At 42.5% G+C, this 27407-nt stretch overlaps 2 protein-coding genes and 2 long non-coding RNA genes across 6 annotated transcripts in view; 1 reads left to right on the top strand and 3 right to left on the bottom strand.

Moving 5' to 3' along the window:
- LOC111253680 (uncharacterized) overlaps positions 1–21679 on the bottom strand; it is a 53239-nt gene extending 31560 nt beyond the window's left edge. The window contains exon 1 of the mRNA XM_086976173.1: positions 21539–21679. The gene's annotated coding sequence lies outside the window, so the exon portion shown is untranslated. The remainder of the gene's footprint in view (positions 1–21538) is intronic.
- Mgat2 (alpha-1,6-mannosyl-glycoprotein 2-beta-N-acetylglucosaminyltransferase) overlaps positions 1–24648 on the bottom strand; it is a 38476-nt gene extending 13828 nt beyond the window's left edge. For both annotated transcript variants that reach the window (XM_086976168.1, XM_086976169.1), the window contains exons 1-2: positions 24537–24648; positions 9371–10035 (exon numbers count right to left, since the gene is read on the bottom strand). In XM_086976168.1, coding sequence (XP_086832294.1) covers positions 9371–9524 — 154 coding nt within the window. In that variant the 5' untranslated portion in view covers positions 9525–10035; positions 24537–24648. The remainder of the gene's footprint in view (positions 1–9370; positions 10036–24536) is intronic.
- Positions 1041–9364, bottom strand: LOC147754496 (uncharacterized). The gene is made up of 4 exons (XR_015317981.1): positions 9187–9364; positions 8699–8864; positions 2779–2815; positions 1041–1240 (listed from the first exon to the last, which is right to left on the bottom strand). It is a non-coding gene; the product is annotated as an uncharacterized LOC147754496 (long non-coding RNA).
- LOC111253683 (uncharacterized) lies at positions 2448–26989 on the top strand. Of its 2 annotated transcripts, none has more exons than XR_015317985.1 (3): positions 2448–2463; positions 21912–22558; positions 23019–26989. It is a non-coding gene; the product is annotated as an uncharacterized LOC111253683 (long non-coding RNA). The 2 variants fall into 2 exon arrangements; XR_002674769.2 differs by lacking the exon at positions 2448–2463 and adding an exon at positions 16968–17439.
- The last annotated feature ends 418 nt before the right edge of the window (positions 26990–27407 follow it).

Raw genomic sequence — 27407 nt, forward strand, 5'->3', positions numbered from 1 at the left:
CCCATGAACGCTAGCGAGCGCTCCGCTCCGCTCCTTCGCTTGCCTCCACGACCCTATCGCGTACGCTGCACGTTTGTGCTGGAATAACAATAGAATGGCTCAGAGTAATAGGAGGGATAGAGGCGACAGCAGGCCTCAGTAACAGGGAATATTCCAGCACAGCATCACTGCCGGCCGTTGTAATATTCTCGCTGTGGCCACCAAAAAGGAAATGCCCTTAGGTTTTTAGCCTGCTGGATTGGCACCTTGCGTGCTCGTAACTAACCGGAGTCATCTTTTTTTATTAAAGTTTCCTTTCACCCAAGCCACGCAAAAAGCAGAATCGCAATAGGAATGAGAAGTGCCGAAAGTTATAGCGTGGCAGAACCAGCGTCGGAGAACGAACGTCAGCAGCGTTGCGAGTGAAGGGACTGTAACGAGGGTAACAGTCCCTTCACTCGCTCCTCCCTTCCTTTCACTACCTTCTATATATTAGTAATAACAGAAGCGGAAACGATGCGTGGGCCACTGCGTCGCCGACGCCGTCGCAGCGTTGCTGGTCTGTTTAAGTCGTGGGTATATCAGAACCACAAACGAGCTTCCCAGAGCTCGCAAATGCGGTTCTTTCCGTTCGGTTCTTTGCTAGGATTGCCACAATTATACTATCAGTACCGCTAGTCATTTAACTGCTGTCGGTGATAGAACGACTGACTATCTTAATATTTGTATTTCTCGTATATTTGTATAATCATACTTGTATAGTTCGGACTTACAGTGATAAGCATCATGGACGTCACAAGGGAAAACCGCAGAGAGCGAACGGATAGTTACCTCGTGATATCATTGATAATCTAAGAAGGTTACAAACTCCCATTCTTCTCAGTTAGATGATACATAACACGCGAAATACTTCCCATTAACACATACTCATTCTAACAACTTATTATACCTGAACAGCGTGATTTTTCTGTTACAAAGAGCGATTGCGAATGAATGAAATTAAACTCGGATTCGTGTTGTGTGTAGCGCTGACATAAATTAACTAACAAAGAACAACAAAGTAACAGTAGCAGTTCCTTTATGTGAGTGGGGGTATCTAGTAATAAAGAAACACGTGCACTCTATGCAATGGAATGACGGCTGAACATCCATGTGGGTATATTGGGTATGTGTGAGTTGATCCTGAATCCTTGGCTTAATGTCCTTTCGACGAGGTAATCTTCTTTTTCATCTGGCATAGAAGCGTAAGAAGAACTGCTACCTAGAAAACCATTGTAAACGTAACATTCCTTAAGCTTATCTGCCTCCATGAAGATGCCCTGAATTTGGATGCACTACGACGCTATGCCTATTCATTAGGCAGAGATCACGATTCAATTTCAACCTATTTCAAAGAAAATGTTTATAAACGGGGTATGATCCTCGGACAGTATGGTTGAGAGGCCCATGTGGATTATTCACGTTGTACGCTTTTAGCGTAGTTTGTTAGATAAATAAACATATGAAGACGAAATATCTAAATGACAAAGCTGACCAGACTCCAAATGCGCAGAATTCCTTATCAGAACATAGTAACTACGCAAGAAAACTCCAGCAAACGAATCAGTAAGTATCATACAAGGTTATGCTACGAAGTATCATACACTGCCGGCCGGAAACCGTGCGGCGGGCTTTGACACAAACAGCTCCAAATATTAGGTTCTAATTCACCGTCCAATAATTCCGTCCGAGCAGAACAGCAACGTCACAAATCGGCTTCTCGCAAGCTAGAGATGCAGATAGAAAGCAAGAGAGAAATCGCAGGAAGCTCAAATGGCTACCCCTTTTATTACTGCTGCCCTTGCAGCTCCCTTGTCACAGTTCAGGTATTATGGAAAAAGGGTTCCGGTGAGGTTTCGCCGGAGGCTATCGAAACGAGATCCCCATGAATTTCCAGTGAAGGCCTAAATAGTGAGAATTGCAATCCCTTGCGTTCTCTATGGCATCGCAACCTTCGCCTCACACCACCGTTCTTGCCACATGAGACTTAAGGAAGCGTTCTATTGGGAGATGCTTGCTTTTATGTAGAAAAAGCCGCAAGAGTCGCGGCAATGGGCGGCCTTTAGGGAAAAATGTGAAAAGAATACAAATGAAGCACGTTATAGGCCTTTGGCTGCACACCAGCTGGTGCAACCAAGCCTAGCCAACCTCGTCCTATCGTCCTGCTAGGCCTGTCGTCCGCAAGTGTCGAAGCTTTTCCTGTCGATACAAAATGCCATGCTGCACTTTGCCGCGCTGTATTTCAAACGCACAGCTACAGGAAAGGAGGGCGTTTAGAGATGGAATAAACAACATCAATTTCGTTCACAAAACCAAAAACTAGTCATGTCAGCGTGTTCAGAAGAACGAGACATACGAGTAACATCGTTCACAGAAGAAAGGGAAACAACGATCTAATGGAAATTGCTCTACGAACGTATAGCATCAGCAATAAAAATATTACCAGTAAGTAGTACACGTATTGCTTTGCCGACATTACGCATTGTCTATTAACGACTTCGGTACGATATAGTTACTAATTATATTTTAGGATATTTTACTTGTCATTTCCTCTTCTACGCGTATCGAAAACACCTGTTGCACTGTACTTACTATCTACTGTACAATAGTGTATTTGCCTAAGCTAGGTACACTCCAGTCCTCAAGAAACAACAGGGCATTAGCTTGCACAAATCGAACCCTGCTAATCCCAGCGGGTATGTTTGAGCATTATTTGATTTTCGCGGCTTCTCTACCCTAGGATGCCTTTTATAAACTTACAGCTTGGTTCATACATGTGGACAATCGATAAATTTGCCTGAAAACGATCACAAACCAATCGATAAACTGATGTTAACCGTGTTAGGCATATGGTAGGTTTATTTTCTGTGTGACCTACAGTACCTGCCACCTGTGATATTCAAATGCAAACGGCAGGCCATGGCCGCCTTTTTAAAACAACCAGCGATTTCATAGTAAAAATTAATTTTATTTACCTTTCGCTACTGGCACTATACAATTAGTAACGAGGCCTTCGACCGAAAGAGATTAGGACTGCAGCGATCGAGGAGCCCATAAAGGTGTCACTAGATAAGCATTTGCGACAGCCAACGTGATGTGACTTTACGCGTCACCGTGATTCCTATTTACGACCGTTACTTACGCCAACTACACCGCTGACTGAGTATCGCCATACTGTTTAAAGACTGACAGCTCTGCTCGTTTAACAATTAAGCAGCAGATTATCGACGGTGAACATGGCGTCATGCAAACATCGTGTTATCTCTACCAGTCAAATCAATTTACAAGAAAGGAAGAAAGGACAATTTGTCGAAATGCTTTTACTCGTTTCGTTATGTCCTATTTGTATTTATCAATTATCAAGTGAGGTTTATGTCGCTGCATCAATAAAAAGTGTATTCAGTGTAACAGCAGAAGGGTGCTATACCCCTATTCATTCCGTTTGGACTTGCCAGACAGCGTTATTAACGGCGGCATTATGGGTCCGCTAATGCAGGTTACTACTAGGTGCTGCTCAGAGATGCTCCGGAGAAAAATGGTCGGTTGTACAGTGTACCGTCTGGCCATTTTTTCCAGTCGCGATATTCTCACAAGCTGTACGCAAAACAATTTACTCCTCGGACTTCCTGTTTCCCCCCGAAACGGTGAAGGCATTTTCGATTATCGTCAACCAGAATTTAGAGCTTGACAAAGACCCGACAAAATCAAAAAACACCGGGAAGTCCTAACTAGCTAACCGCTTAATTGCAATATTTACGGTCTCCCATGCAAACGCATCGTAAACGTTATCACCAAGCAGCCCGGGCTAACCAAGGGCGATAATGCTCGCGACAGGTGGAAGCTGGAGCCAAGTATTGAGCCATTGGGTGACCGGAGAACGCATCGAGAACTAATGCTGATCTTGGTGCGGTAGCCGGGATGACATCATTGACAAGCGACGATACGTCCTGATCGATCCTCTGCGCCTCGTCTACCGGAAACGGTTTCGTTAACCCGCGACCGTTTCGCTCCTATTGCTAACCAAACTAAAGGTTGCTGAGATCCAACGTCGCCTTTCACTGTTACAGATCGCTCGTCGATTCAGAACGTCACCGGCAGCATCGATTCCGTCAAAGTCGTCAATCAGGCGCATAGCCACCGACAGATGCCTGCACATGGTAACAGCGTTAGCCACTTTTAAATGGCTGTTTGTGGCAAATGAAATCAGTCACAGTGATTCAATAAGCTGCACTTTGGTAAAAAGTGCTGCTTCCCCAAACAACTGGTAAAGTTGTTTGGCGAATACCACAAAAGCAGATACAGTGCGGGCATAGCGTGAAGCACAGATCCGTAAACACGCCAGTGAACGGCAGGAAGTTGTGTAAAATTAGAGCTATCGAACTGTTACACGGACGGCACAGAAAACGTCCGCTCATACCAAAGTTAAAACGCATACACACACACACACACACACACACACACACACACACCCATTCACTAGCACAAAATTCGAACAAGCGCCGATTCCGGACGAAGCAGGGCAACCTTAATTTCAAAGATTTCAATATAATTCTTTTTCACAGCATAATTTTTTATCTAGTAGCATAATCTACTTTAATTTTTCACGCTACTTGATGCATGTTCAGGTCGGCTTGCAGAGATATTTTACTTAGTTACGCAATCGAATCTAGCTAAAGTAGGTGTATGGGTGTGATCGGCGAGCGTGATCTGTAGGCGCATTGTCCATATAGCTGCCTTTGCGAATCTGTCTAAAAAAGTAGAGAACTGGTCTTGGAAATTGGTTTGCTATTATCTTTACTGTCCAATATCTCGGTATCAGTAGATTTGTTGTCAGTCAAATGTCAATGTTTGACGATCAGTCACCGATTGATTACCTCCTGCTGCTGTCGATGGCAAAAGCAGAAGATATTTTCGAACTTTGTTTTGTTAAAATTTGTCTGACATTTACCAGTTAACAGGGATGTTATTTACAGACCGATATACGTTCAGGCAGTTTTATTACCACGAAATTCACGTTTCTGCATATGCACCGAACACGTGTCTGGCAGACTTGTTGCCACTTAGAAACATAGGAAAGGTCTAAAGGAAAAAAAAGCACGGCGAAATACATACGAAATGTTAGGCAGGGCCATTTAGGATTAACTACATGTGTATAGCTGAGAGATTAGTGATGCAAACTCTGGTCGTTGACGCAATATTCACGCTCCCTGTTCTTACCTACCTACCTACCTACCTACCTAGTAAATCCAGTACCTAGTAGATTCAATAGGCGGCTTAATTTATTCATGGAGGCCGACCATTTAACTCCACGACTGAGCCTCTTAGACTGGGAAATTCGCATTCTACTACTGATAGATCATGCAAGAGACGCTGGCATTTTTCGAAGAAGTAGTGGTGTCTTTATTTTCTCATTCCAGTCACACAAGAGTTGGAATAACTGATATTGTAGAGTACTGATATTCGAACATTTCTAGCATTTTCATTATTTGATCGACAGTATGTTCAAGCAAAAGTACTTTCTTAGAAATCATGATTCATATTGTTAGGATGTGCTCAGTCGCTTCACTCGAATGAAGATCATCGTGTCTGGCCGATGATTAGTCCCGTTTTTAATAAGATTTGTTTCAATACTAACTTTTTAATAGCTTTAATTGGCCCGTGTTAATATTGTGTACTCATTTTTTTCGATATCGTCATTGAGTGTCTGTGCCACAGAAAGAAACGCACTTGTACAAGTTTTGAGAGTGTAAATTACTTACTAGTTTCGACGAATAAAAATCGTAGTCTGTGACGGCATGACCTTGACTGCTGATGTATCGTTTAGGCCCTACACGTTTTTTTTTTGTTTTTATACCAAGCTACCAAATCGTGTTTCCGGAAGCAAACCGTAGCAGTGCACCAATCAAATCAGCTATATGTTTCAGTACTATGACTCGTTCGTCAACAACGGTAGCCACCAATTTCCCTGCTCCACTGCGCCGGCAATTGTACAACAGAATAGCTCAAGCTTTCCATCGAAAAGTGAATTGGCGGTCTCGCTACAATGAAATCGTTCCGTCCTTTTGCAGGTGACGATTGAAGGCGCGCACGCCCAGACGATGATGGTATTTGATCTCTCTCACAGAACCTCACTAGGCAGATTTGTTTCTTTCACTAAAGTTTTGTAAATACATTTCGGGCCGTTGTGGTCCATTGTATTACTTCGATTGGCATGCTTCGGCCAGTCTCATTCACTCAACGAATGTTAGAGTACATTAATTCTGCGCTACAGCTTTTTGAGTCAGCGCTAAATTGCCCAGGAGCAATGTGCAGCCGAGGCAGTAAGATCAACCGTGCTCAAAAAGAAATATCTATTCCCTTTAGATCTATACAGATTAGATCACCCTGGTAATCGACGCCATATTGCCAAATGGCGTGATTTTTTGGGAACGCTGTAATGTCAGGTGGGGAAGTAGCGGGCTGGAAAAGTTTCGCAGAAACTTATTCAACCCATCAATCTATTCGAAACAGTATATAAGAAAAAACACTTGCGCGTGCTAGACAGGAAGTCTGCTTAGTGGACAACCACAGATGCCAAGTTTTGGTAGCTGATGGCGTTATAAAGCCATAGGTAATATAGAATGATCGCATCGAGCGAGATTCCACTTGACATACAATAAATGATCGATTCGGCCTGCCGGCTTCTATTATGATTTATGGGTGGGGAGCGCGTTAGGTATGAATAATAATGTTGCTTGCATCGGGTCACCTTGGCGCGCACAGGCTTGGCGAGCTGCATGACAAACAAGTTCATGAAGGCCATCTTCCCTATTAGACAAATACCAGTCAATCAATCGGCCTTCTTTATAGACCGTGAACTGATCGACAACGCAGTGGAAGTCGCTTCCGTTTCTGCCTAAATACAACTCATCTAGTACCTCGTGTACTCAGTACCTAGGTGGCAAGTTCGTATCCCTGGCACCCTTCGCGACCCTTCATAATTTTCCACTTGCATATGTGGAATGTGTACGAACGCTAGCAGTCACGTTATCCAGCATTTATATTTGGATTTACTGCATAAACGACAACTATACGAAAACAATTTTCAAGCCTCATTTTCATCGTTACACCTAAAAGGCCTCATATTTACCCAGTCATGCACCCAATGATGGCTACGCTATCCCCATGTCCTCTTGGTCTATTTTTGGTGTTAAATATTATGATCGATGGGACTGTCCGGAGGTGGCAGAATGCTCTAAAGACATCTATTGTGTAATATTTTACTACTGTTCTGACAATGCACCGTCGCTCGGACAACATTCGCCTGATAACATGTTGGACCTAAGAACAAATATATATATCGTGTTGATCTAGGTAGATAGCTTTAAAGTGACGTATCTCCGATGAGCGGGGCCAACGTAGGCGTAATGTGAAAAAGCGAAAAGTAAATCGGCTAAAGGTTGTTTATGGAGCCTTTATTTAGGCCATGCGTGAAATGTTTTGTAAACATTCATTTTTGAACTTTTCGGTGATATAATAATGACTAGTTTGAAAATTCAATTATGATAAAGGCACAAACGCTGCCAAGATGCATAAGAAAATTGTCGAAACAAATGGCCTACCCAAAGATAGTTCTGTCGCTCTCGTTCTGGAAATCACAACGTGTATTGAAGGAATTGAAGTCAGTCCCGGAAGTTACGCAAGATTGACACGTAACTAGACGTCATATTGACAAGAGGCTCGCAGAGCGATCGATCCAGACACGTATTGTCGATAGCTAACAAGATTACAACAAGGTATTGAAAAAATCGACCGTAAATAGTGAACTGGCAAGAGCTTGCATTCAACTTTGGCCGTACTGAGCCCTGGCCTGTACATTTGCCTTCCTAACATAAGCCGAATGGACAAATTCAGTGCATTCGCCAATAGCCCCGATTTTGCACCTCAGACTTATCTGTTTCAGTCCTTACAGCGAGGATGTTTTTCAATACAGGGGTGTAATAAGCATTTGTCACAGCCGTTTACTCAGAAAGCCTGACAATTACGAGATTATGGTGCTCCCACAAGAGCAGCAGAGCGTCATCGTTCGAAACTATGCATAGTGACTTTAGTACGGACACAGGGTCTGAAGGGAAGGGGTCTTAAGGGACATAAAACTGTGTGCGGTGAGCGAATGGCGGTTTGGTTATGAGGGACACTCACAAATGCGCTTAACAATTGTTACAATAACTACTATGCATTTACATAACTTTACGTCAATCAAGAGGTTTCTTCCGGCTAGAAAAAAGTGTGCCGATTCACATGATCGTTCTGCCGTCAGGTTAGGTCAAGCATTAAGGTGACATGGTCGGGGCCTATGCGACTGTGGATGCACCTCGTATCGCGTGACTATACGACCACGTGACATTTTGAGCTTGTACTGCCACCTGTCGACCTGCGAACCATCACCGAACATTGCTTGAATGGCTGACTGTTCAGACTTTCGATTCTATTTTGTTAATTGAATATTATAATCGAAAGTGATACACGAGGACGTAGGGACGTTTAGTCACTGGTTCTATCCTTCGGCGCTGACTTCCGTGACGTGGCCAACCAAAGTGGTAGACGGCCCATTTCAGACTCCGCATCCACTAAACCAGTTAAGCGTATCACATGTTATCTAGAAAATATCAGTAGATGTTTAGCTATAAGATTTAATTACCGTTTCTCGTATTGTGGCACGGTATTCATTTTCCGCCTTCTGAATTTTTTTTTCAATTTCTGGCGATTTTCTTTGATGATAGGAAGTTTGCATGCGTTAGTATGCTGAATCATCGCGGCCACTAGCACAGATATCAACACCGTTGATATAGAGGAAGATGATGTCACTTCGGACCGTCAGAGAGAGAACAACAAAGCAATGCTTAATTAATTATGGCAAAGGTAATTACTACATAATAGTACTTCTAGTAAAATAGGCGAAAGCATTAGTCCATGGCACTGTACGTACCGGTCATCTGCACTTTGTAGAAGTGCAGATGACCGGTACGTTCTCCTTGCACAGAGACACATTGCTTAGCATGGTTAAATAACTCAGGTCTATTGTCGAGCTAGCTGCGGATTTCCAATCATATCATAAACGGAAATATAAAGATTACTTCCGTCTACCCAATACACACGGGCATAGAAAACACCAGCTTTTTTTCTCACATTTTACGCATCTGCGACTGTTCGCTGGATTGATGTTTGACGTCGTATCGACTCGCGTGTGTGTTTTTTTGGCCTTCACCAAGGGATATATGGTCAGGGCGCTCGCGTTTTGACTACCGTCAATGGGGGCCAAAGTTTCCGCAACACTTCCGTACCCTTTAGATGCAGTAGTGAGAAAACTTACCTGCTCTTACTTCATTTGTTTGAAAAGTCCAGTTATTGTTCGGCATGGCCACATACAACAATGGGGATGAGCGCAAAAGGCGTTCATAACGTGTTTTGGAAATCTTTCCCGCCTCTTGTAGATTCGACGGCCTTGGAGAACGTTCTGTATTCATTATAGGGTGGCAATATACTTTTTCGCCTGCCTGCCTGCCTGCCAGCTAGTTTATCCGGTGCAGACAATATGTCTGAGTCTCTCTCGCCATACGAATCGCTTGTTTGTTTGTGATCGCCCCCTTTTCCTGCTCTGGCATAACGCGGAGTAGTAGCAGCTGTTACATCGTTGTGTCAGCAGCAGCCTTACCAGTAGATAAAGATGTAACAGATTAAACGTCTGTAACGGTTGTGCTTACCCATACACACATACGACCAGATATTAACGCAGACACAGGCGAAAATAAACACCAAAATCGTCAGGGGCGGCAACAGCAGATGTCGTTCGAAGTAGTGGCAGCGATACTAGCTATAACCGTAACAATAGCGGGGCAGGATACTAGGCCACGTTCCTCGAGGGCAAATTTACATGGATGCACGATGCGTCTTGCAGGTCAGCTAAGCGCAAACGTCACTTCGACGGGGCGGTAATGGCTGTCAGTGCTACATGTGAAACAACGCAGGCCGAGAAATCTAGAATAACAAGAAAAAAACGTTCATTTACTACTCATTTAACGGAGTTGACGCCGTTACGCCGGATGTTCGCAGTACACAATAAATACACAATAAACTTTTCACTCGTATGCCGTTTACTGCGCAAACAACTTTACGAACGTATATTCGTCGCACACGAGAGACTGCGAATCGCTTCTGTTGAATGGTACGACTGACTCGGATCCGATGCTGAGGTTCTATAAGGAGAAATTTCTATCGGGTCAATGCGAATTTGTACTAAAGACTGCTAATAATAATAATAATAATAAGGTGCTTTCATTTGTTGATTTACTCGAATCACTGAGATCGACTTCACGTTTGTTTACGGGTGGAAAAATACGTTGAACTCTCTTTTAAAGAACGTTTGATAAGGCCACTGTTTATCGCCAGCCGGCCGGCCGGCGCACCTGTTATTAAATTTTTCTATACAATATTGGTCGTACTATTAAAATTAAGTCGATCCGTCTCTACGTAAAGCTCTATTCGAAAATTTACAGTGTAAAAAAGTGGATCGTCATTATACCGAATTGTTACAGCCGTGCGAGATTTACGTTTTCACATCGGTCCTACGAAAATGAACGAGTATAGGTTCATGTACTTCGATCTACAGGTAGGGAATGAGTAATCTTCATGCAACGAATATTTTATCTATCTTAGTATTATTGTATGTATATTATCAATATGCGAATGCATCATTTATGCGGGTCCTACGTACTTACGTCCTTACAAAATGGGGTTACCTAATTAAAATGGGTTTGAACACTTGATAAATAATCGCCCTTTATTGCGGCTCGAATACATGTATACATGTATCAAAACGATTGTTTTAGGGTTGATATTTGTTACAAACACATAAATGGAGAGCACACTGACAATTCGACAACACTCAATGAAATCCCCAGTGAACGCATCTTGAACGCAGGGCATTCGTATTGTTTCTATGTTGACGTTGGTGGTCGACGGGTTCACTCGACCATGATGATGACGCTCAGACCACAAGCGAACGGGTTAAAACGAGAAGGTCTGGTATGAGCGTAATCCGAGTGTTTTAAGATTCTCAGCTTTAATTCGTTGTTTGACAAATATGCCACTGTCGCATAGCTGAACTCGCTGCACTTCGACGCTAGAACTACTCGGAAAATCAGACACACAGCGAAGCACAACAGTAACCGTATCTGAGAAACAACAAGAACGGCAACAGGATGACAGCATTCTAATGGTTTTCTCTGAGTTCTCGGGTACCTGGCCGTTAGAGGCCTCGTCGCCGCACCGGCCTACGGTCTTCGCCCTATCTGACGTTCGGCCTTCATTGGCTCACAGTGACGACTGTTAACCGAACGCTTATAGACCCACTGGAACGTATGCGATGGAAATACCATTGTGGGAGTCCTCTAGAGTCAGGGAACGTAACTGACCCACCTGAACGTAATTGTGAAGGGAACACGGCAAAGCCCGAACGGGACAAAAATTGTCACGTTGGTTTTTTTCCGACAGTGTTCTGAATAGGACATTTGATGGATGGGTGAATCAATGGATTGACGAAACTGACTGCTCTTTGACAAAGTTCTTTTTGATCTTCCCTATTGTAATACAATTGCAGGACGTGCCAGTTGGATATCGTTGAGAACAGGCTAGAGATAGGGTACATCAAACACGGCAATACAACCTAGCTGACATACCATCTCCGAATAAAACAAACTGCGTAAAGACGCTCGTACGCAATCGCTAGTAACTTTTTTTCCTTCAAAAGATGCACAGTGGTCAAGTATTTTGAGTATTTGAATATGCCCTATTTTTGATATGATATCATTTTGTTTGAATCGAGCTGCTGAACTGAATATACTACGTACATGGAACGGGAATGGGTTAACCGAAATCATACATTTCGGGTCAATATAGCCGGGTCAATGAAAGTTGCAGGTTCATGACTGAAAACCCACTGTAGGAGACATCATTGTAATTCGGATAAATGAATCACACCGGCTGTTTGCTCTTTCGGTTGTCTTACGCCTAACAGGTAGCTTTGCCTTGAGTCTAGTTAATCAAACGTATCTGCTACGACACCGTTGAAGCTCCGTACTCGCCAATGAGTCGTTCATAACGTGTTGCGGTAATTGCAATTATCGTTGTGTCCCTTGAGAAAACAAAAGGCGCAGTGGCTTTCGGCGTTCATTAAACGCAGCCTCGTTTCGTGGTGGATTTCTTTGCTGTAATAGGCTCAAGGACCAATGCGGCCTTGGTTGGGAAACGGCATTTAGCTTTTATCGCAAGTTAGCCTCTTTGTTCTTTTATGGTCCCGAAAGACAACATCCAGAGTTGCCTGTCTTAACGGGCTCAAAGTAGGGAATTTCGCTATAGCTATCGACGATACCCGGTAGCGTCTGTGTGATAACTGCGGTTTTTGTTTGTCATCGACTCTTGCTTGCTCCACTAAGTCAGCTCGTCGGCGGAACTTCCGTAAAAATCGCCGCTAATCGTCGCTGCCAAACCCTTCGGTACTGTGACGCTGCAGTAAACAACACTGTTCCCCGCATAACATAGAAGCAAGCAAGTGCTAGCCGACTAGAGCAAGTTCTCTATAAGAGTATAACCTAAAATACGCATGTGGAAAATGGAGAATTATTTTTAGCACCTGACTATTCATGTGTCCTGAATCTGTTTCTGCAAGCCACCAAACAGTGTTGCATCAAGCAGATGCACAAGTAGATATGATAGGATAGAGTAGATTAAGATAGATAAATAATATTTATCTATAACCTTAGGTGACCACAATGAAGGAATACTAAGCGATTGCCACATTCGATCATTTTTATAGTCATCTAAGCGTGCATACATCATGCTTCCGTTGAAAGGGAGCCGTTGACGGCTACCAACGATCGGCCATACCGACACAATGCATATCCAACAGCACTTTTATAGACACCTACATTAAACAGATAACTTTGAATCATTCACGGATGCAACTGTACGATACGTGCAGTCCTCGCTGTGAAATATTACCCATCTGTCATCGCCAGGTGCCGGGTTTAGCCAATTCTTGGCTAAGAGAGTGCGCGATAGATAATGATTCAGCGGTCAATATCGGGGAACGTTTACATTGGATACGACGAATGTCGCATGTCTAGCGGGATACATTGCGACAGGAGGCGGAGCTCACCGTAGCACTCACCTATAGCAGTCAAAACGCGCCTACTTGCCAGCGAAAGATCCATAGGCTCAGCAGTTATGAAAATCTAGTAGTTATGGTTGAAACGGATGCGTACGAACACATTTGAAAGAAGCTAAAGTACCCTTTTGTTCAAAGAGCTTTTCCCTTAGCTCCACTTGATTTCCCACCTGACACAGAACATGCATCAAATCGGTATGTATCAATATAGAATACGTTCAGACGCAGAGCGTGTTAGTCGTCTGCTAAATATGCAGGGACGGTTCGCTAGTCCTTCAGACTAGCAAATGTGTCGTGCGTATCACCAATCGTTTCGTCACCAGCTAATGCCTAAATCAACCTTAATTCATAGCCTCGTTTGCGAACTCCCAAGCGATCCCTCAACAGCGATCGGTAGTTCTAAGCGCAACTATGGAATTATGTTAAATGGTCATCTTATTATGGAAGAATCACCCTGTAGGTTGCATAAACCCTTTGTCACCTCGTTGTTTCTTCGATTTTAGCTCACAGAATCCATGAAGAAGTAACGCGTTATATAAGCACGATGAAGCGAACGCTGTGTCACTCTTGCAGCGTTGTCTGAAAAATAAACCGCACTCTGCGGGACGAGCCCGCTATTGCCAGGCAACCAGGTACACTTATGTACTTACAACGCGCAAGACCCTTCAATAGCTCTTCAGTTGTTGTAGTGTGCGTACAAAAAACTACAATCTTCTAGCCTACTTGTAGCAGAGGTCTTGATGCAAAAGTCGACAGCTATTGTTCATCGCAAGCAGAAGCCAGTTTGGCTCGCAAGCTATGTAGGAACTCAAAGATTAGACGTCACAGAGGAGACCACACCAATCATTAGAATTCATTCTTCCAAACATTAAATAGTCACGTACGTGTACATCATCGTTCTTGTGGGCCTGATTACAATGATGAATTACCAACATTGAATAGTACAGCACATGAGTCTACTTGAAACTGCCTTTGGTACTTGTTTTCTATACTTCAACATTATATTCGGCTCACTTAAATCGTTGTTGGCGGTATTTTTCACGTGTTTTTGTAGTTACGCCTTTTTTTTTTAACTTGAAGTAGCCAAAATTCCCCGCGTTAAGGTCATCTATGTGTGTGATTAAGCAATTTCGTTCTCGTTGTTCGAGCATTTCACGACTGTTAAATTAAATAAAGCTACATATATATAATAAATACGTATCATACACTGGTGGTCTCATTAACCTTAGTCAAATGCGTCGTATTTAATAGTTGATAACAAGTTGATCGTGTTCGTTAAGCTTTACTTAAACACCTGCTCAGGACGACACTGTCCTAATAGCCATCGACGTTCGTGCGCTATCAGTTCCTCTAAAGCGAGTACAAAGACCGTCGACCTGTCACCGAAAGCTAGTAAAAAAATCAATGCTGCCGGCACTGCAGCGTAGATAGCGTTGATGTAATGAAACATCCGGCCTATACAGAGCAGTACCCAATCAGCTCGGTAGCTAAAATGTTATTTTCCGCTAATTTTCGCCGATTTACCGCCTGTTCGAACCATCCGGAACGATACTGTCTTGCTTCATCCAGGTCATTAGTCAGCAAGGATTATTCTCCAAGGAGTATTGCGAACGCATCTAACGTATATTTAATATAGGGCCGCGTTCGACCACCAGTAAACAAGCAAAGGTGCTCACCGACTTCGTTATTATTTAAGGCTATAGAACGGCGCCATCGTTGACAATGAAGCGTTGAGCAAAGGCTTTTAATTGAAGAAAATATTGATTGTGATAATAAGCGTTCTTTGAACTGGTCATTTACCCAAACAGAAAAAGCAGAAAACAGACATTTAAATACATCGCATAGAACTAAAATCTGGTTTCGATCCCATACGGCCACGCAGTTAGATTGTCAACGGTAGAAATATTTTGATAATGAACAGGTATAGTAGAATTATTGAAATAGGTAGATTTCGTTAGATTTGTATCATCGGGCTAGTCCTACTCGAGGCCAAATTTCAGACTAGCGAGATCCAGTTGAAGGATGCGCAGGAGACATACTGCCAAAATTATTCGTTGTATATGTCCAAAAGCGAGGTAACCCGTAATCTTATTAATGAATAAGGAAAGCGTATGATGAGGAGCGAATTTTAACCTACACCTATTTCTTTAAACGCTTGTTTTAGTTCCATAATGACCATCCATAGAATACGGCATAAATCTCAATACTCGCGGGGTCTACTAGGTAACACTGTCTGTCGATTGCCATCGACTGTCAAATATATCTCATTTGATGAGGATCTAGGCAACTCTTGCGCCAAAAGGACTGCGTTGAAGCATATCCGATACCCGAAGAATACAAGTGACGCAAATAGCAACAGGGCATGAAGGGTAAAGGCCTCTTGCAACTGATGCAGTTGCTCCATGACGCTGACTGCCTAAGCAGATTATCTGTTGAGATACGCGGCGAAACGGCAAACGGTGCGAGTCTCATGGTTTCTTTCATTGTACCAACTTTTAGAAATACACTTTTTCGATCGCCCACTAAAGTAAAGTTCAAACACAAACGTGGCCGAAACCAAGGTCTACTTAGACCAAAATTAAAGAAGTCATTTTAAAACGCCTTCATGTTGATTCTGACATTTTTGTTATTGTATCCCCACATTTGCAAAAAAGTTCGTAACATAATTCTCGACGGGGCTAAGTGTCATTGATTGGATTTCGCGTACTGTCTGATACCTTACTGCAGTAAGTGCTGTTATAATTTTCGAATAAAATAATCCAAAAGAAACGACCCAATATTTTGCTTTCATTACTTCTGATATGGGCTTCAACATTTTATCCTTTAGCATAATTTAACTATATGAACTATGAACAAACAAGCGGAGACCAGAAGCATCGGTGATTCGGCATTACGAGGAGAGAACCATCTCATGCCCCATCTACCTGCGCGATAATAAAGGGCAAACAAAGTATCTTCAAAAACGATTTTGATAAAACTTGCTTCCCTGAGAGCGTTTCTACAGGCATAAGCCATTCAAATGCGGTTTGACCTTTTGTGTTCTCTATGGTCTATAGCACACGGTTCCCACGTCCGCGACACAGTAGTCTATATGCCGCAATGTACCCATTTCGAACTACCCCTAGATCATCCCGACAAAATACATCATATGTGTTTCTGTTACAGTATGATATGTTTGTTCTACGTATGAGTTATCGATTGAATCTTTTACTTCGGGTATTACGGATACGTTGAGATCTGTATTATATCGGCCGCACTTAACTAGAATTTTACTTGTGTGATGGTGATCCTTCTGAATCATGAGTATAGATTCTTTGAACACTTGACGTTCAAAGTAAGTGGTTTTCGTCTATAAGCTTCGTATTCGAGTAACAGTTACCAGCCAGTCTAAAGCATCGCCAACAGTCGTACTGTCTTCCTGCAGATGCTTAACGATCATACAACACAAACTCGGCGCCTGCAACTCGACACAGCATCTCGTGGCTGCTGTTGCAGTTGTCCTTGTCAGTACTGTCCCAACTCTGAAGGACCAGCTCACCAGTCAGAAAGGCCAAGCAGTCCTTCATCTACCGTAACCTGATGTTATTTGCCTGACTCTTGCTTTGTTATCCCGAGTCTGTCTACAGACACTTATCTCTTCGATTAACTAGAAATGCGCATTTTTGATGTTCAGCCTAGCGATCACTGGCTAACGAATCGATAACACGGCGTAATACATTTTGCCGACCCGTTGTTGGCTATGTAGGCTTGCGCGGGATCGATTGTCTTTGTTTAAGGCAGAAAGCGGGATGGAACAGGAGGCTATGAGATAGAACTGTGTCGAGCAAAGGCTTGCTCAACGTTTTTTGGCCCTCTTCTCTCGTCCTACAACGCAACCTGCCGACGAGCTAACGACAGTCATGATGATATATATTTAAATACCGGCTAAACCGCCAGAAACAAGTTGTCACAACTTGTTAAAAAAAAAAAATATTACCTAGTTGTTACTTCACTGCACTCAACGGTAAATGACAGAAACGTCGGAAAATAATTGCAGTCGCTAGTTCATTATCCAGTCAAGATAGCTGTTCGATGCTTACCTGTTCCTGCGCCTTTGGAACGCTAGGCAATGGACGACTGAGAATCGATGCCGAGACGTTGGCGGTAGTGAATATAAAAGATCTGCTCCAATCAATTCGGATCAATCGAACACCGATAAAACACTGAGCGATCAACTGGTGAGTTAACCGACCTATTCGTTCATTTCTTTCTCTTTTCCGATGTTCTCTACGATTAGCGAACCTTATGAGCTTATTGCTCATCATTCCGTCAGGTACAACTTAGCTACATAGGACCAGTATGTTTATCCATTAAACATACTAAAAATAGCGCTTCTACGTCGTCGCTCGGCGCAACTAAAGTTGCCGGAACCACCTGGCACCTATAGCGAGAATTCTACGGCTGTGAGTTCTACTCGCACATAGAAAGTGCACTCCACTCGACGTTTCGAATCCATCGAGAATAGGCTTAGGCCATTTTTGAAAAAGGATAAAAATAGTCCTTGTGGAGCAAAAACACATACAGACTTATTCCTACAGTCGCCACTTAGCTCCATCGAATAGTACGAGGTGACGAGTAGAAAACCCATTAATTATTCAGTTATCGAACAGGATCAGCTGTCTCGTTCACTACCGGCTTCGATATGCCTATTTCGCGCTACTTCAATCATTTATCGCGTCAAGGTCGAGAGTTGAAAACAAACAGTTTTAAGAAATCGAACAGGAGAAGTAACTATAATTGTTACTCACCTTTTCCACTGGTCTCATTTCACTGGAGAGCTCGGACCATTCCCGCATCTTTCCGATTGTTAGACAAAGGGAAAATCAAATCATGAATTCCAATTAGAACAGCTATAGCAATATAAAGGTAGACAAAATACGCGTTTACCTGGCGTTCGAGAAATTTGCAGAGCGTTGTATTGATTTAGACCGAATATGAAATTTAGAAGACTGTGAACTAAGACAAGAAGCGGCAATGCAGAACGTAGATCGCTTTGCTGAATTTGTCGCCCGATTCCGCGTCACAGACACTGTCGAAACAGGAAACCCGGGACTGCCCTCGAGAGCCTATTTTAGGTCGTTCCCAAGCCAATATGTCAATCTCAACGCAGCGTCCTCAGTAAAATATAATAAACAACAGCACATTTCAGGTATGTTTCTTGCAAACCAGCGTATATGTTGCTGGGTGCAGACGCGGAGTATAGAGTGCACGCACCTGTTGTTCCTAATTGAATGGGACCGTTCTACAGATTATATCGTTTGAAATGTAGAACAACCCAGCTCTACGTAGCGCTGCATCTCCTATTGCCGAGCTTATTACAAAACATAAATCATTACTTTGCTAGTTACAAAGTTGATATTGCTGTTGACCGTAGTTGTGTTCCTCTCATCTATCCTAGCTACGTCATTTATTGTGCTAGCGGGATGTAACTTCGATTGGGGACTTGTTCGTAATTTCATTTACATACATGTGCTTATTTGAGGTTATCTGCTTGTTGAGCCACTTAAACAGTTATGTCCACATCATTGAGGCGCGGTCGTTTTACCCTTAGGCGACGGGTCAAGTTATACTTGTTATGCTAACAGAAGATTTACTCTATTTATCAATAGCATTGCGTATTTATATAATAAGGGTAATATATATACATATATATATATAGAATATAACTACATGGCAATGACTTACAATTTTAGCTTTGTTGACACCGAATGTGCTTTACAATTTATCTTTTAGAATCGGTTCGAATATATCGTGTGGTACAAGGGAACAGCGTCGTTTGCCCTTAAATATGACCCGTTTTATGCCACTGTCATTTAATTATCATGCGGTACACAAACGGCAGATGCAGAATAAGTGATCGTTTATTCGGTAAATATCGTAATACAGTGTTCGAAATAATGCCCGGTAGTAACGATATAAGCAGTTCATACCGGTACCTTGGCAGGGCTGCGATCCTAATACCAAAACCGAAAAAAGAAAAAAGTTGTATCTTGTACAAAGAGTGGACACATGTAAATAAAAATCTAGGTTAATTCATGTTTAGCACAGGCCAGTAATGGAGAAACATGTCTTCGTATTCCCCTAAAAGTTGTGTTGTAACATAGAAATTACCACCTTGGGACCTTTGCTAGAAAATGAAGAAAAAACATCATTAGTTCAAACCGTTCGAATTATTACTCCTTCAGACACTTTAATTTAAAGTGTAGGAAACATTCCTAGGAAAATACGAGTTTCGCCATTCTATCATACAGTTTCCTCAATGTCGACTCCATTATGTGTTTTTAATTTATGATAGTAATATTATGATCATATCTAGGTCTGTTTTAAAAAAAGTGAAATTTTCGAAGAGCAACTGTGATGCCTATTTGACACACTTCCTATATACTACTTTAGATGAATAAAATGCACACGTTGCAATAAGGTCACGCGACATGACAAAAGACGTAGACGCCCGAAACGTCGGCCACAGCGTTATCGAACAGTGCCGTAATGAAAACAATATAACCCTTAAAGCAGGTCCCAAACGACGTCTCTACGACACAGTAGAGAAGTTCAACCTGACAAAAGATCATCTGCTCATTAGTTCGACTCGCCAGTACTGACAGTAAATACTGGCGATGCTTGCTCCCCCTTTGTCAGCTTCAGCGTAAACAGATAAGCCGCTAATCAGTGTTTTCAGATGTCACGTCTACAGACCGTAGACTACACCGACGTAGACGCGAACGAACCTCTGATACTTGCAAACATAAGCGTTTCGTATAATAAACAACGGTTTGCCTACATTACAAGCGGTGCAGCCGGCGGTCATGAATTCTTACGGAGTTAGCCGTCTAGATGAAGAGCCAGTTCGTCTTGAATGATTGAATCGATGTTGTGGGAGCCTCGCAGATAGAGCAGTGATGCACGATCTGCGCCAGATAAATGCATATTTATCTTGGTTAGCTAGAAACCATGTTTTGCCAAAATACGAAATTATGGAATCCCTGAATAACATTGACACGGCAGGCTCTCTATCGGTCAGAGCTGGAAGAAACCAATTTTTCATTTATATAATGTCCATTTTGTGCAACACCCTCATAATACACCATGAAGACAGATGGCTAGAATGTATTGAAGCTTATGTGTATTCAGAGGATTTCGTCTGGCCCACTTGTACCACCAACACATAGATACACTGAACATGTGTATTCTTTGTTTTTGCAATCACCATATGTATCTATTCAGATAGCTTATTTACTACTACTACGTACTCTGCCACATGGGTATTCACACGACCATTAGCGTTGAATAGCAGATAGTACGTCAGCATCGCGCTAAGTATTCTGAGGCGAGACGCAGTAAAACAACCTGACCAAAAAGGTTCGAGTGTCCATTTTTGCGTGGTCCTGTAAACCGCAACGCTAAGATGACCGGCACAATGAACAGAGTAAGCCAAAGCAACCCAAATAGCTCATTCATTACTACCTAAACCTATTCGCCTCCATTGTAAATGGTACATCCTCGCTTACTACCTACTGGTATCGCTTACTACCGTTAGCAGTTTTTTTTACATGCGAAAGTATAGCGGATATACAGCATGAGCACATGTGTACACTGTTCATATGTATACATGTGGCTACATGCAAACTATAGTGCCTTTGTTGACACCTGGTGACAAAAACGAGAAACCCAGAAGCCAGTTCAATCGCCGGCGTTCAATCTGAAAAACGGGAGCATGCGTAAAGAAAACGCGAAAGAAAGATTGCCATATCAAAAGCACCATCCACCTTCATTGGGACATGTTGGAAATGTACTTTACTAGTAAAGTAGTTGTCAGATGACGAGCTTGTCAAGCTAGTTGTAGGAGTATGGGGCTACACCCTTACACAATCTGTCACAATTCTAAGATCAGTAGAATAGGCTCGAAGACTCTCTGCTAATTTCTTCCAGGATATTTGAGCATACAGCATATAACTGTTCTTATTATTATTATTTTGACCACAGGTTAAATTACCGTACAGGTAGATAGTGACATAATTTTAGTAAAGCGTACATTCTCTCGACCAGTAATGAGTTACTAACGCTGAAGACTCAGTAATTATTACGTCGCAGTGTTTCTCATCAGAGTGATATCCATACTACGATCGTTATTGTGAACTTCTTCAGAGCGCACTTTCATACGAAAGCCCTGTATTTGGCTACCGAATTTATGAACAAACTCTTAAATCAAACGTTGGTTAACAAATAATTGTTTTTACTAGTTCTACCCGACATCCAACTATAGTTTGCACAACTCACATGTGATGAAGGACAAGCCTCCCTCACTGAACGGCCATTTCTCCTTATCTGCGTATTCCTTGTTTCCTTCTCGATCTTTTTCTTTTACTCTACTGTTCACTCTCTTTACTTACATGCACGAACACGAACACGAAAAATTTGCAATTTCAGTCAACGTATATGACTCGACGTATACTCGTTATAGCAGTGCCTCTCTCTCCATAATATAGACAAGCTCGCACGAGGGGTGTCAGGCAGTTTCCGAGTAGTTCACCGTGTCGCGCTTGATACAGCCAAAACGGAGACTATCCTATCCATAGATGAGCACCTTACTAGTCCGTATCAATATATTAATTCGATAAATTTACGTTCTGTTTGTTTATTATGTGGCAAGAGGCGTGCCGCCGATCGTGCACCCTTGGCGCTGGCAAAAGTAGTAGCATTCGTCGAGCGACAGCAACAGACCCCGGGTCGGGACTCTGCGCGGTTACAACGACACAGAGTGACAGCAACCTGTCAACGACGCTTGCACCTAATTCTGGTGACAACGATATTGCCGATCGTTATAATGGTACTGGATATACTGGTATTGGTTGTTACCATTGTAGAGTCGACCTAGCAGGCCCATACCGCATGGTGATTTGACAGCTTCTCGGGCGAGGCAGCTACGTCAGCGGCCACCGCTGATGTGACTGGTCCACGCCTCTTTTTCTCTTTCCTCTGTCCCGGCCTTTGCCGATGCTTTTAATGCCGTATGCTTTTCTGTCATTAGCCGGACACTCCTGTGGACAGGAGCAAATAAAACTGCTGCTTGATAAATTTTTGTATTCGTGTATTCTACGAGTACCGGCGCTCAGGAAACGTGGCTAACCGATCTGTCGGGCCGCTTGGTTTGTTGTAGTAGGTCCTTATTCCCGACCCCTGTCTCATTAGGTGGCTCCGACTGCAGTGGTCGTACGACTCGACAACTGCGATAAATGGAAGTGGTGGGCATCAACCTTGTCTGATCTTTCGTCCTGCTACCCCTGACAATCTTGCTGGGTAAGTCTCTTGCACTCTGCACTGACGTCCTTTGACTCTCAAACAAGTGTGCCCCCACTCTAACGATTCGATAGTCTATCTTCTCTAATCCCCGTAGCTTCAGTACGTTGTTTTTTAGCGAAACGACGACAGAAATAGCAACAGCAGTGACCGTATATTAAAATCAAAAGAAACATGTGCCTCTATAGCCAGTAACGCTATGCGGTGTTAGAATTCGTAGAATGGGCGAATTCTTTGATGGCCTGCTGACAGTTAAGCAGTGAGTTAATCCGTAAGTGCTTGTTGCACATGTCACCTGACATAATGGCGCTTTGATCAAGTGTGGCGCTAATCCAACGTGAGCTAAAACGGGCACCAAACCCATACTTAAAACACTGACCGAGTCTATTCGACTCACCGCGTACGCCCAAATTTTTCCTGAAACATATTCTTATTCGTATCTTCTTATCTTTCGATCCAGGACTGCTGTTCATTCTCCATGCTCAATTAACGAAACGACCAGCTCCAATGTAGTCAGCCATTAATCAGCACTGGCTAATGGCACTGACTACCGCGCGCAGCGGCTGACCACAACAATGAACTACTGCACGGAATTACGTGAACGCGCAGCAGCAGTAGCACCGCCGCTGCTACTGATGCGAGGTAAGATGCTAAACAGCAAGCCAGCGCGTATCATGCACAGCAAATTAAAAGAAGGAATCGACACACGTACGGTCTACGGAAACAAGGAACGCGAGGGAAGCACCAACAATAAGAACACAGGATTGCATCACGAGCGGCAGAGATCGTTTGCGAACGGAAGCTCGCGCGAGTGAGGGCAAACAGCCTGCCCCGTGCAAGAGCAAGAAGCAGTCGGCAAAGTGGAAAGGGCGAAGAGATGAGGTACTGGGAAAGAGAGGCACAAGGGTCTAGGTTGGGTTAGATTATGTGTCAACGGCTGTGAGGGCAATAGGTAGCAATAGTACGGCACAGCCGTGTAGTTAGACTGAAAACTTTGTCAGTAACAACGGCGATGAAATCAATGTAAAAGTGTAATGTGGAAAGCAATTGTAACAACAACCACTTCAAGAAAATCAAGCTAAACGAATAGATCCTTCATCAAAAAAAAATACCATGTGTCGAATTATTGGAAATTGGTGATAGTTCTCGGAAAAGTAGCGGCAGAACCTAAAATACGCCGCTGAACGTTGTTAGTCAACAGGTGCCGATGTGACATTTAAGAACGGCCCTAATCAGCATCAAAAGCGAACGGTAACGCTAGAGGCCGCGGAGGGTTCTATCTCGTTATCCTCGAGAGGGGGATCTAAAATTTTCACACACCTCCAATAAAAATAATCACGACAGTATCGGCAAAATGCTCAATTGCAGCCTACATGACTAGAAAAATAGCATTGTCCTGAATGGAAAAGAACGTTGATTCGAGGCAGCTGTGATGCCGAAAACGCACATGGTCGTCTCTACCAGTCATCGCGATATAGAGTCAATCGCGTATTTGCTGGGTCAGTAAGTAGTCATCATGACACGAATATTAACACTTTTTTTTAGTAGGCTCTTAAAGTTGCTTGCGATTTCGCGTCCTAGCACCCTTAATGTAGTGCTCGACATAAGTTTGCATTACATCATGTCGATGAGTCCGTTGACAATAAGACTATTGGCCCAGGTACTGTAACGGCCTAAAATTCGAATTTGGCGGAACAATTCATTGCTAATGAGTGTATAGACTCACGTGCATTGCTTTATTTATGTGCGACGCTCGAAAAAGTTGACCAATATGACTATACAAGCAACACTTTGGAGTAACACCTTATCACACAACTCGCGAAAGCAGTCTTGAAACTTTAAAAAAAATGCCGTGCCCATTCTCCTAAGTATAGATGACTCTTAAGTTTAACTAAAAAATAGCTGGCTTGCATCCTGTCTTATCTCTACTTGTCAATATCAATATGAAGATTTACTGATACATGCCTGCGCTGCGTACCTTTGTCGATCGACTTGTCTCCCCGACATCGACCATTAGACCGTACAATCTCAAGCGGCTTAGGATCTTTCACCGTCGATGAGTCTGATCGATTGTCCGTCTCTCCCATGATCCTTATAAAAGTATTCATTGTTTATCAATTGATTTGAACGTATCAATAGGACAAAGTTAAATTCTCGATTTCGACAGCTAATCAATATTTTCAGATTATCCTCTGACATAATAATCATTAGTTTATATATATATATAAATAAGACGATACAAGTGATCGGTATAGAACCTAAAGGTGGATTGTCAAGAATGCTCGAACTTTTTAGTTTATCAAAAATTTCACAAAAAGGGCAGTGATCATAAAGCATGTCAAATGAACAAATGAACGAATGCAAGCGATATACGTATAGACTCTAAAACGTGTAGCAGACCTATGTTGTAGATAAAAAAAAAAAAAGTAAAACACCTAATCGAAAATGGCAAAAAATCAGATTAAATAAAAAAAAAAACAGATGCGCTGCTAAAAACATGAAACTCCTCGGAAAAACCGTCCGTCGGCAGCCCGTTGATCGCTTCGCCGTATTGTGGAAAACAAAAAAAAAAAAAGCCCACAGATTACCACGTGAATCTAGCAGAAGGGGTACTAGATTTGATTTCAGTAAGCAGCGTATGTTACCTTGATGAATGCCGCCAACAATAAGCGTGGCTATCTTCCTCCGATCAAACAAAGGGCTAATTGCCAAATTGGCTATTAATTATCAACTTTAGAAAGTTACAACTTTTTGCAGCTTGCGGCATTTATCTTGTTTGCACTCTTCTCTGGTGTGGCCTTATAGCTTACATCGAAAATACTACACGTTCCAAATCGACGACTCATAGTAGTAATCAAATAGTAAGCAAGTAGGTAATCAATCAAAGTATAGATAAAATACCCGTCTTGATAATAGAACATCTCGCTTTGCTAACCTCAAACAGCCAATAATCACAACTTGATTTACCCAAATTGCACGCAATGAAGAGCAATGCTTTCTTTCAGTTAAGGTTAGAATCACACCTGAGCGAACCGCATGATTAATACAAATCCTCACTGCAAGGCAGAATGACACCGATGGCCGTAAAACAATACCATGGTCCGTGCAGTGATATAGTCCGAACACACCTACATGATATCGTGGCCTGAGTTCAACATGGACTACTTATCATTGCTAAGTGGATATGGCCAGTAGACAATGAGGAATAGGGGAGGATGAATAGTCGTGACACCTGCATAACGATGTCGTTATTTTCATCCACTTCGGGAGGATTAGTCATCAGCCATGACTGTCATCCGATTGAGATCCGTTTGTTTCTATGTATTCGGATCGTATTCTGAAATCATTTCCATTCTTAGAAAAACCTACCGTTCCATATTAATCATCCAGTAGAAGGATTTTGTTCCACCATTCCACCAGCCTAAATAAGCAGGATAAGCCCATTGAAATTTGCCCATTCAGGTTTATAAGTCATACTCAGAAAGCATGTTAGACTATCGATGAAGGATGTACTGAACAAAATCAATATAAGCATTATATAATACTTGAATTATTGTCCACTAAGGCGAACTCACCATCACCCAATCTTATTATTGATGAATGGAAGACAGCCCCGTTCTTAGCAGTCTACTGATGGAGCACCTGGCGACGAGCACACACTGTTAACCGAGGCCTGTACCGTAAATTTTTGCTAATACAACGTAGGCCGAGGTTGAGGAGCTTTACCACCAGTTGCCGTATTCATTGAACCACTGCGATCAGCGCCACAACTTCAACTGAATCACATCCAATGTAAAATACCTATGGTTAGAACCTGAGTTAATTAAACGATGGGCCATTAATCAGTACTTGATATTCACATCTACGACATAGACGTACAATCACATTGAAGTCGAATACATGAATCTTTTTGTACGGTTAGTGACAAGAACTCGAAATATAGAGACCTATTACGCGTATTATAATGGCCGCATCATTTGTGAATAGCTAATCACGATGGATATAGTCGTCATCAAATAAAAAAACTTTCCGTGATGCACTCGGTTCTTACGTTGCATATTCACATTAATGTTCCAAAAATCACCGACATCGATATGTTGTTAAAAGCTTCGATGGGTGACAAAAGTCTGGGGCTGGCTTACGAATGTGATTTCGTGAAAACGCAACACACGCCTTCTTTCGTCGTCGGTTGGAAACAATGATACATATAATCTCCGACTAAAATTCGATAGAGCTGGCGTAGTACGTGTCTAGATTTTTAAAACTGTCCTGTGAATCCCGCGCATAGTCAAACACAATGAATAGAAAGATAGGGTGCCACTTAAGCTACCCGCATTAGGCCTATTAATTTGGTTTTCGTGTCCATTGAGGCGTACGCGGAGTAAATAAATGGCGGACCATTTATTGAGTCTTGTCTACATAGAGGCGTAACTGAGTTGTGTGATTACGAAAATAGATGAGCTTCCAGTATACTCGATATCTCTCATCATTACCTGGATGACAGGTTTTTAACGCATGCTGGTAGGCTGGAGAAAATTAGTAAACAAACATATGGAACTTGTGAAACACATGTAGGTACAGCCTGTAAAACACATGTAGGTACAGCCTTGTAAAATACAGGCTGTACCTACATGTGTGTAAAAGGCAATATAAGCTGGACTAAAATATCTATTTGAGTATATGGAGGTGTTATTATAGGATATCAATAGCTTTGTTGTTGTTGTTGCTATTGTTGTTGTAAAGTGATCTTCTCTCCACGTTATAGTGAAGAGTTCAAAAAGCTGAAATGCAGCTTAAAATTTAAAAAAATACAGATATTTGAAGTTAATATTCATACCTGTTTGAAGGG

This window comes from Varroa destructor, unplaced genomic scaffold (assembly GCF_002443255.2).
Source record: "Varroa destructor unplaced genomic scaffold, Vdes_3.0 BEIS01000007.1, whole genome shotgun sequence".
Taxonomy (NCBI): domain Eukaryota; kingdom Metazoa; phylum Arthropoda; class Arachnida; order Mesostigmata; family Varroidae; genus Varroa; species Varroa destructor.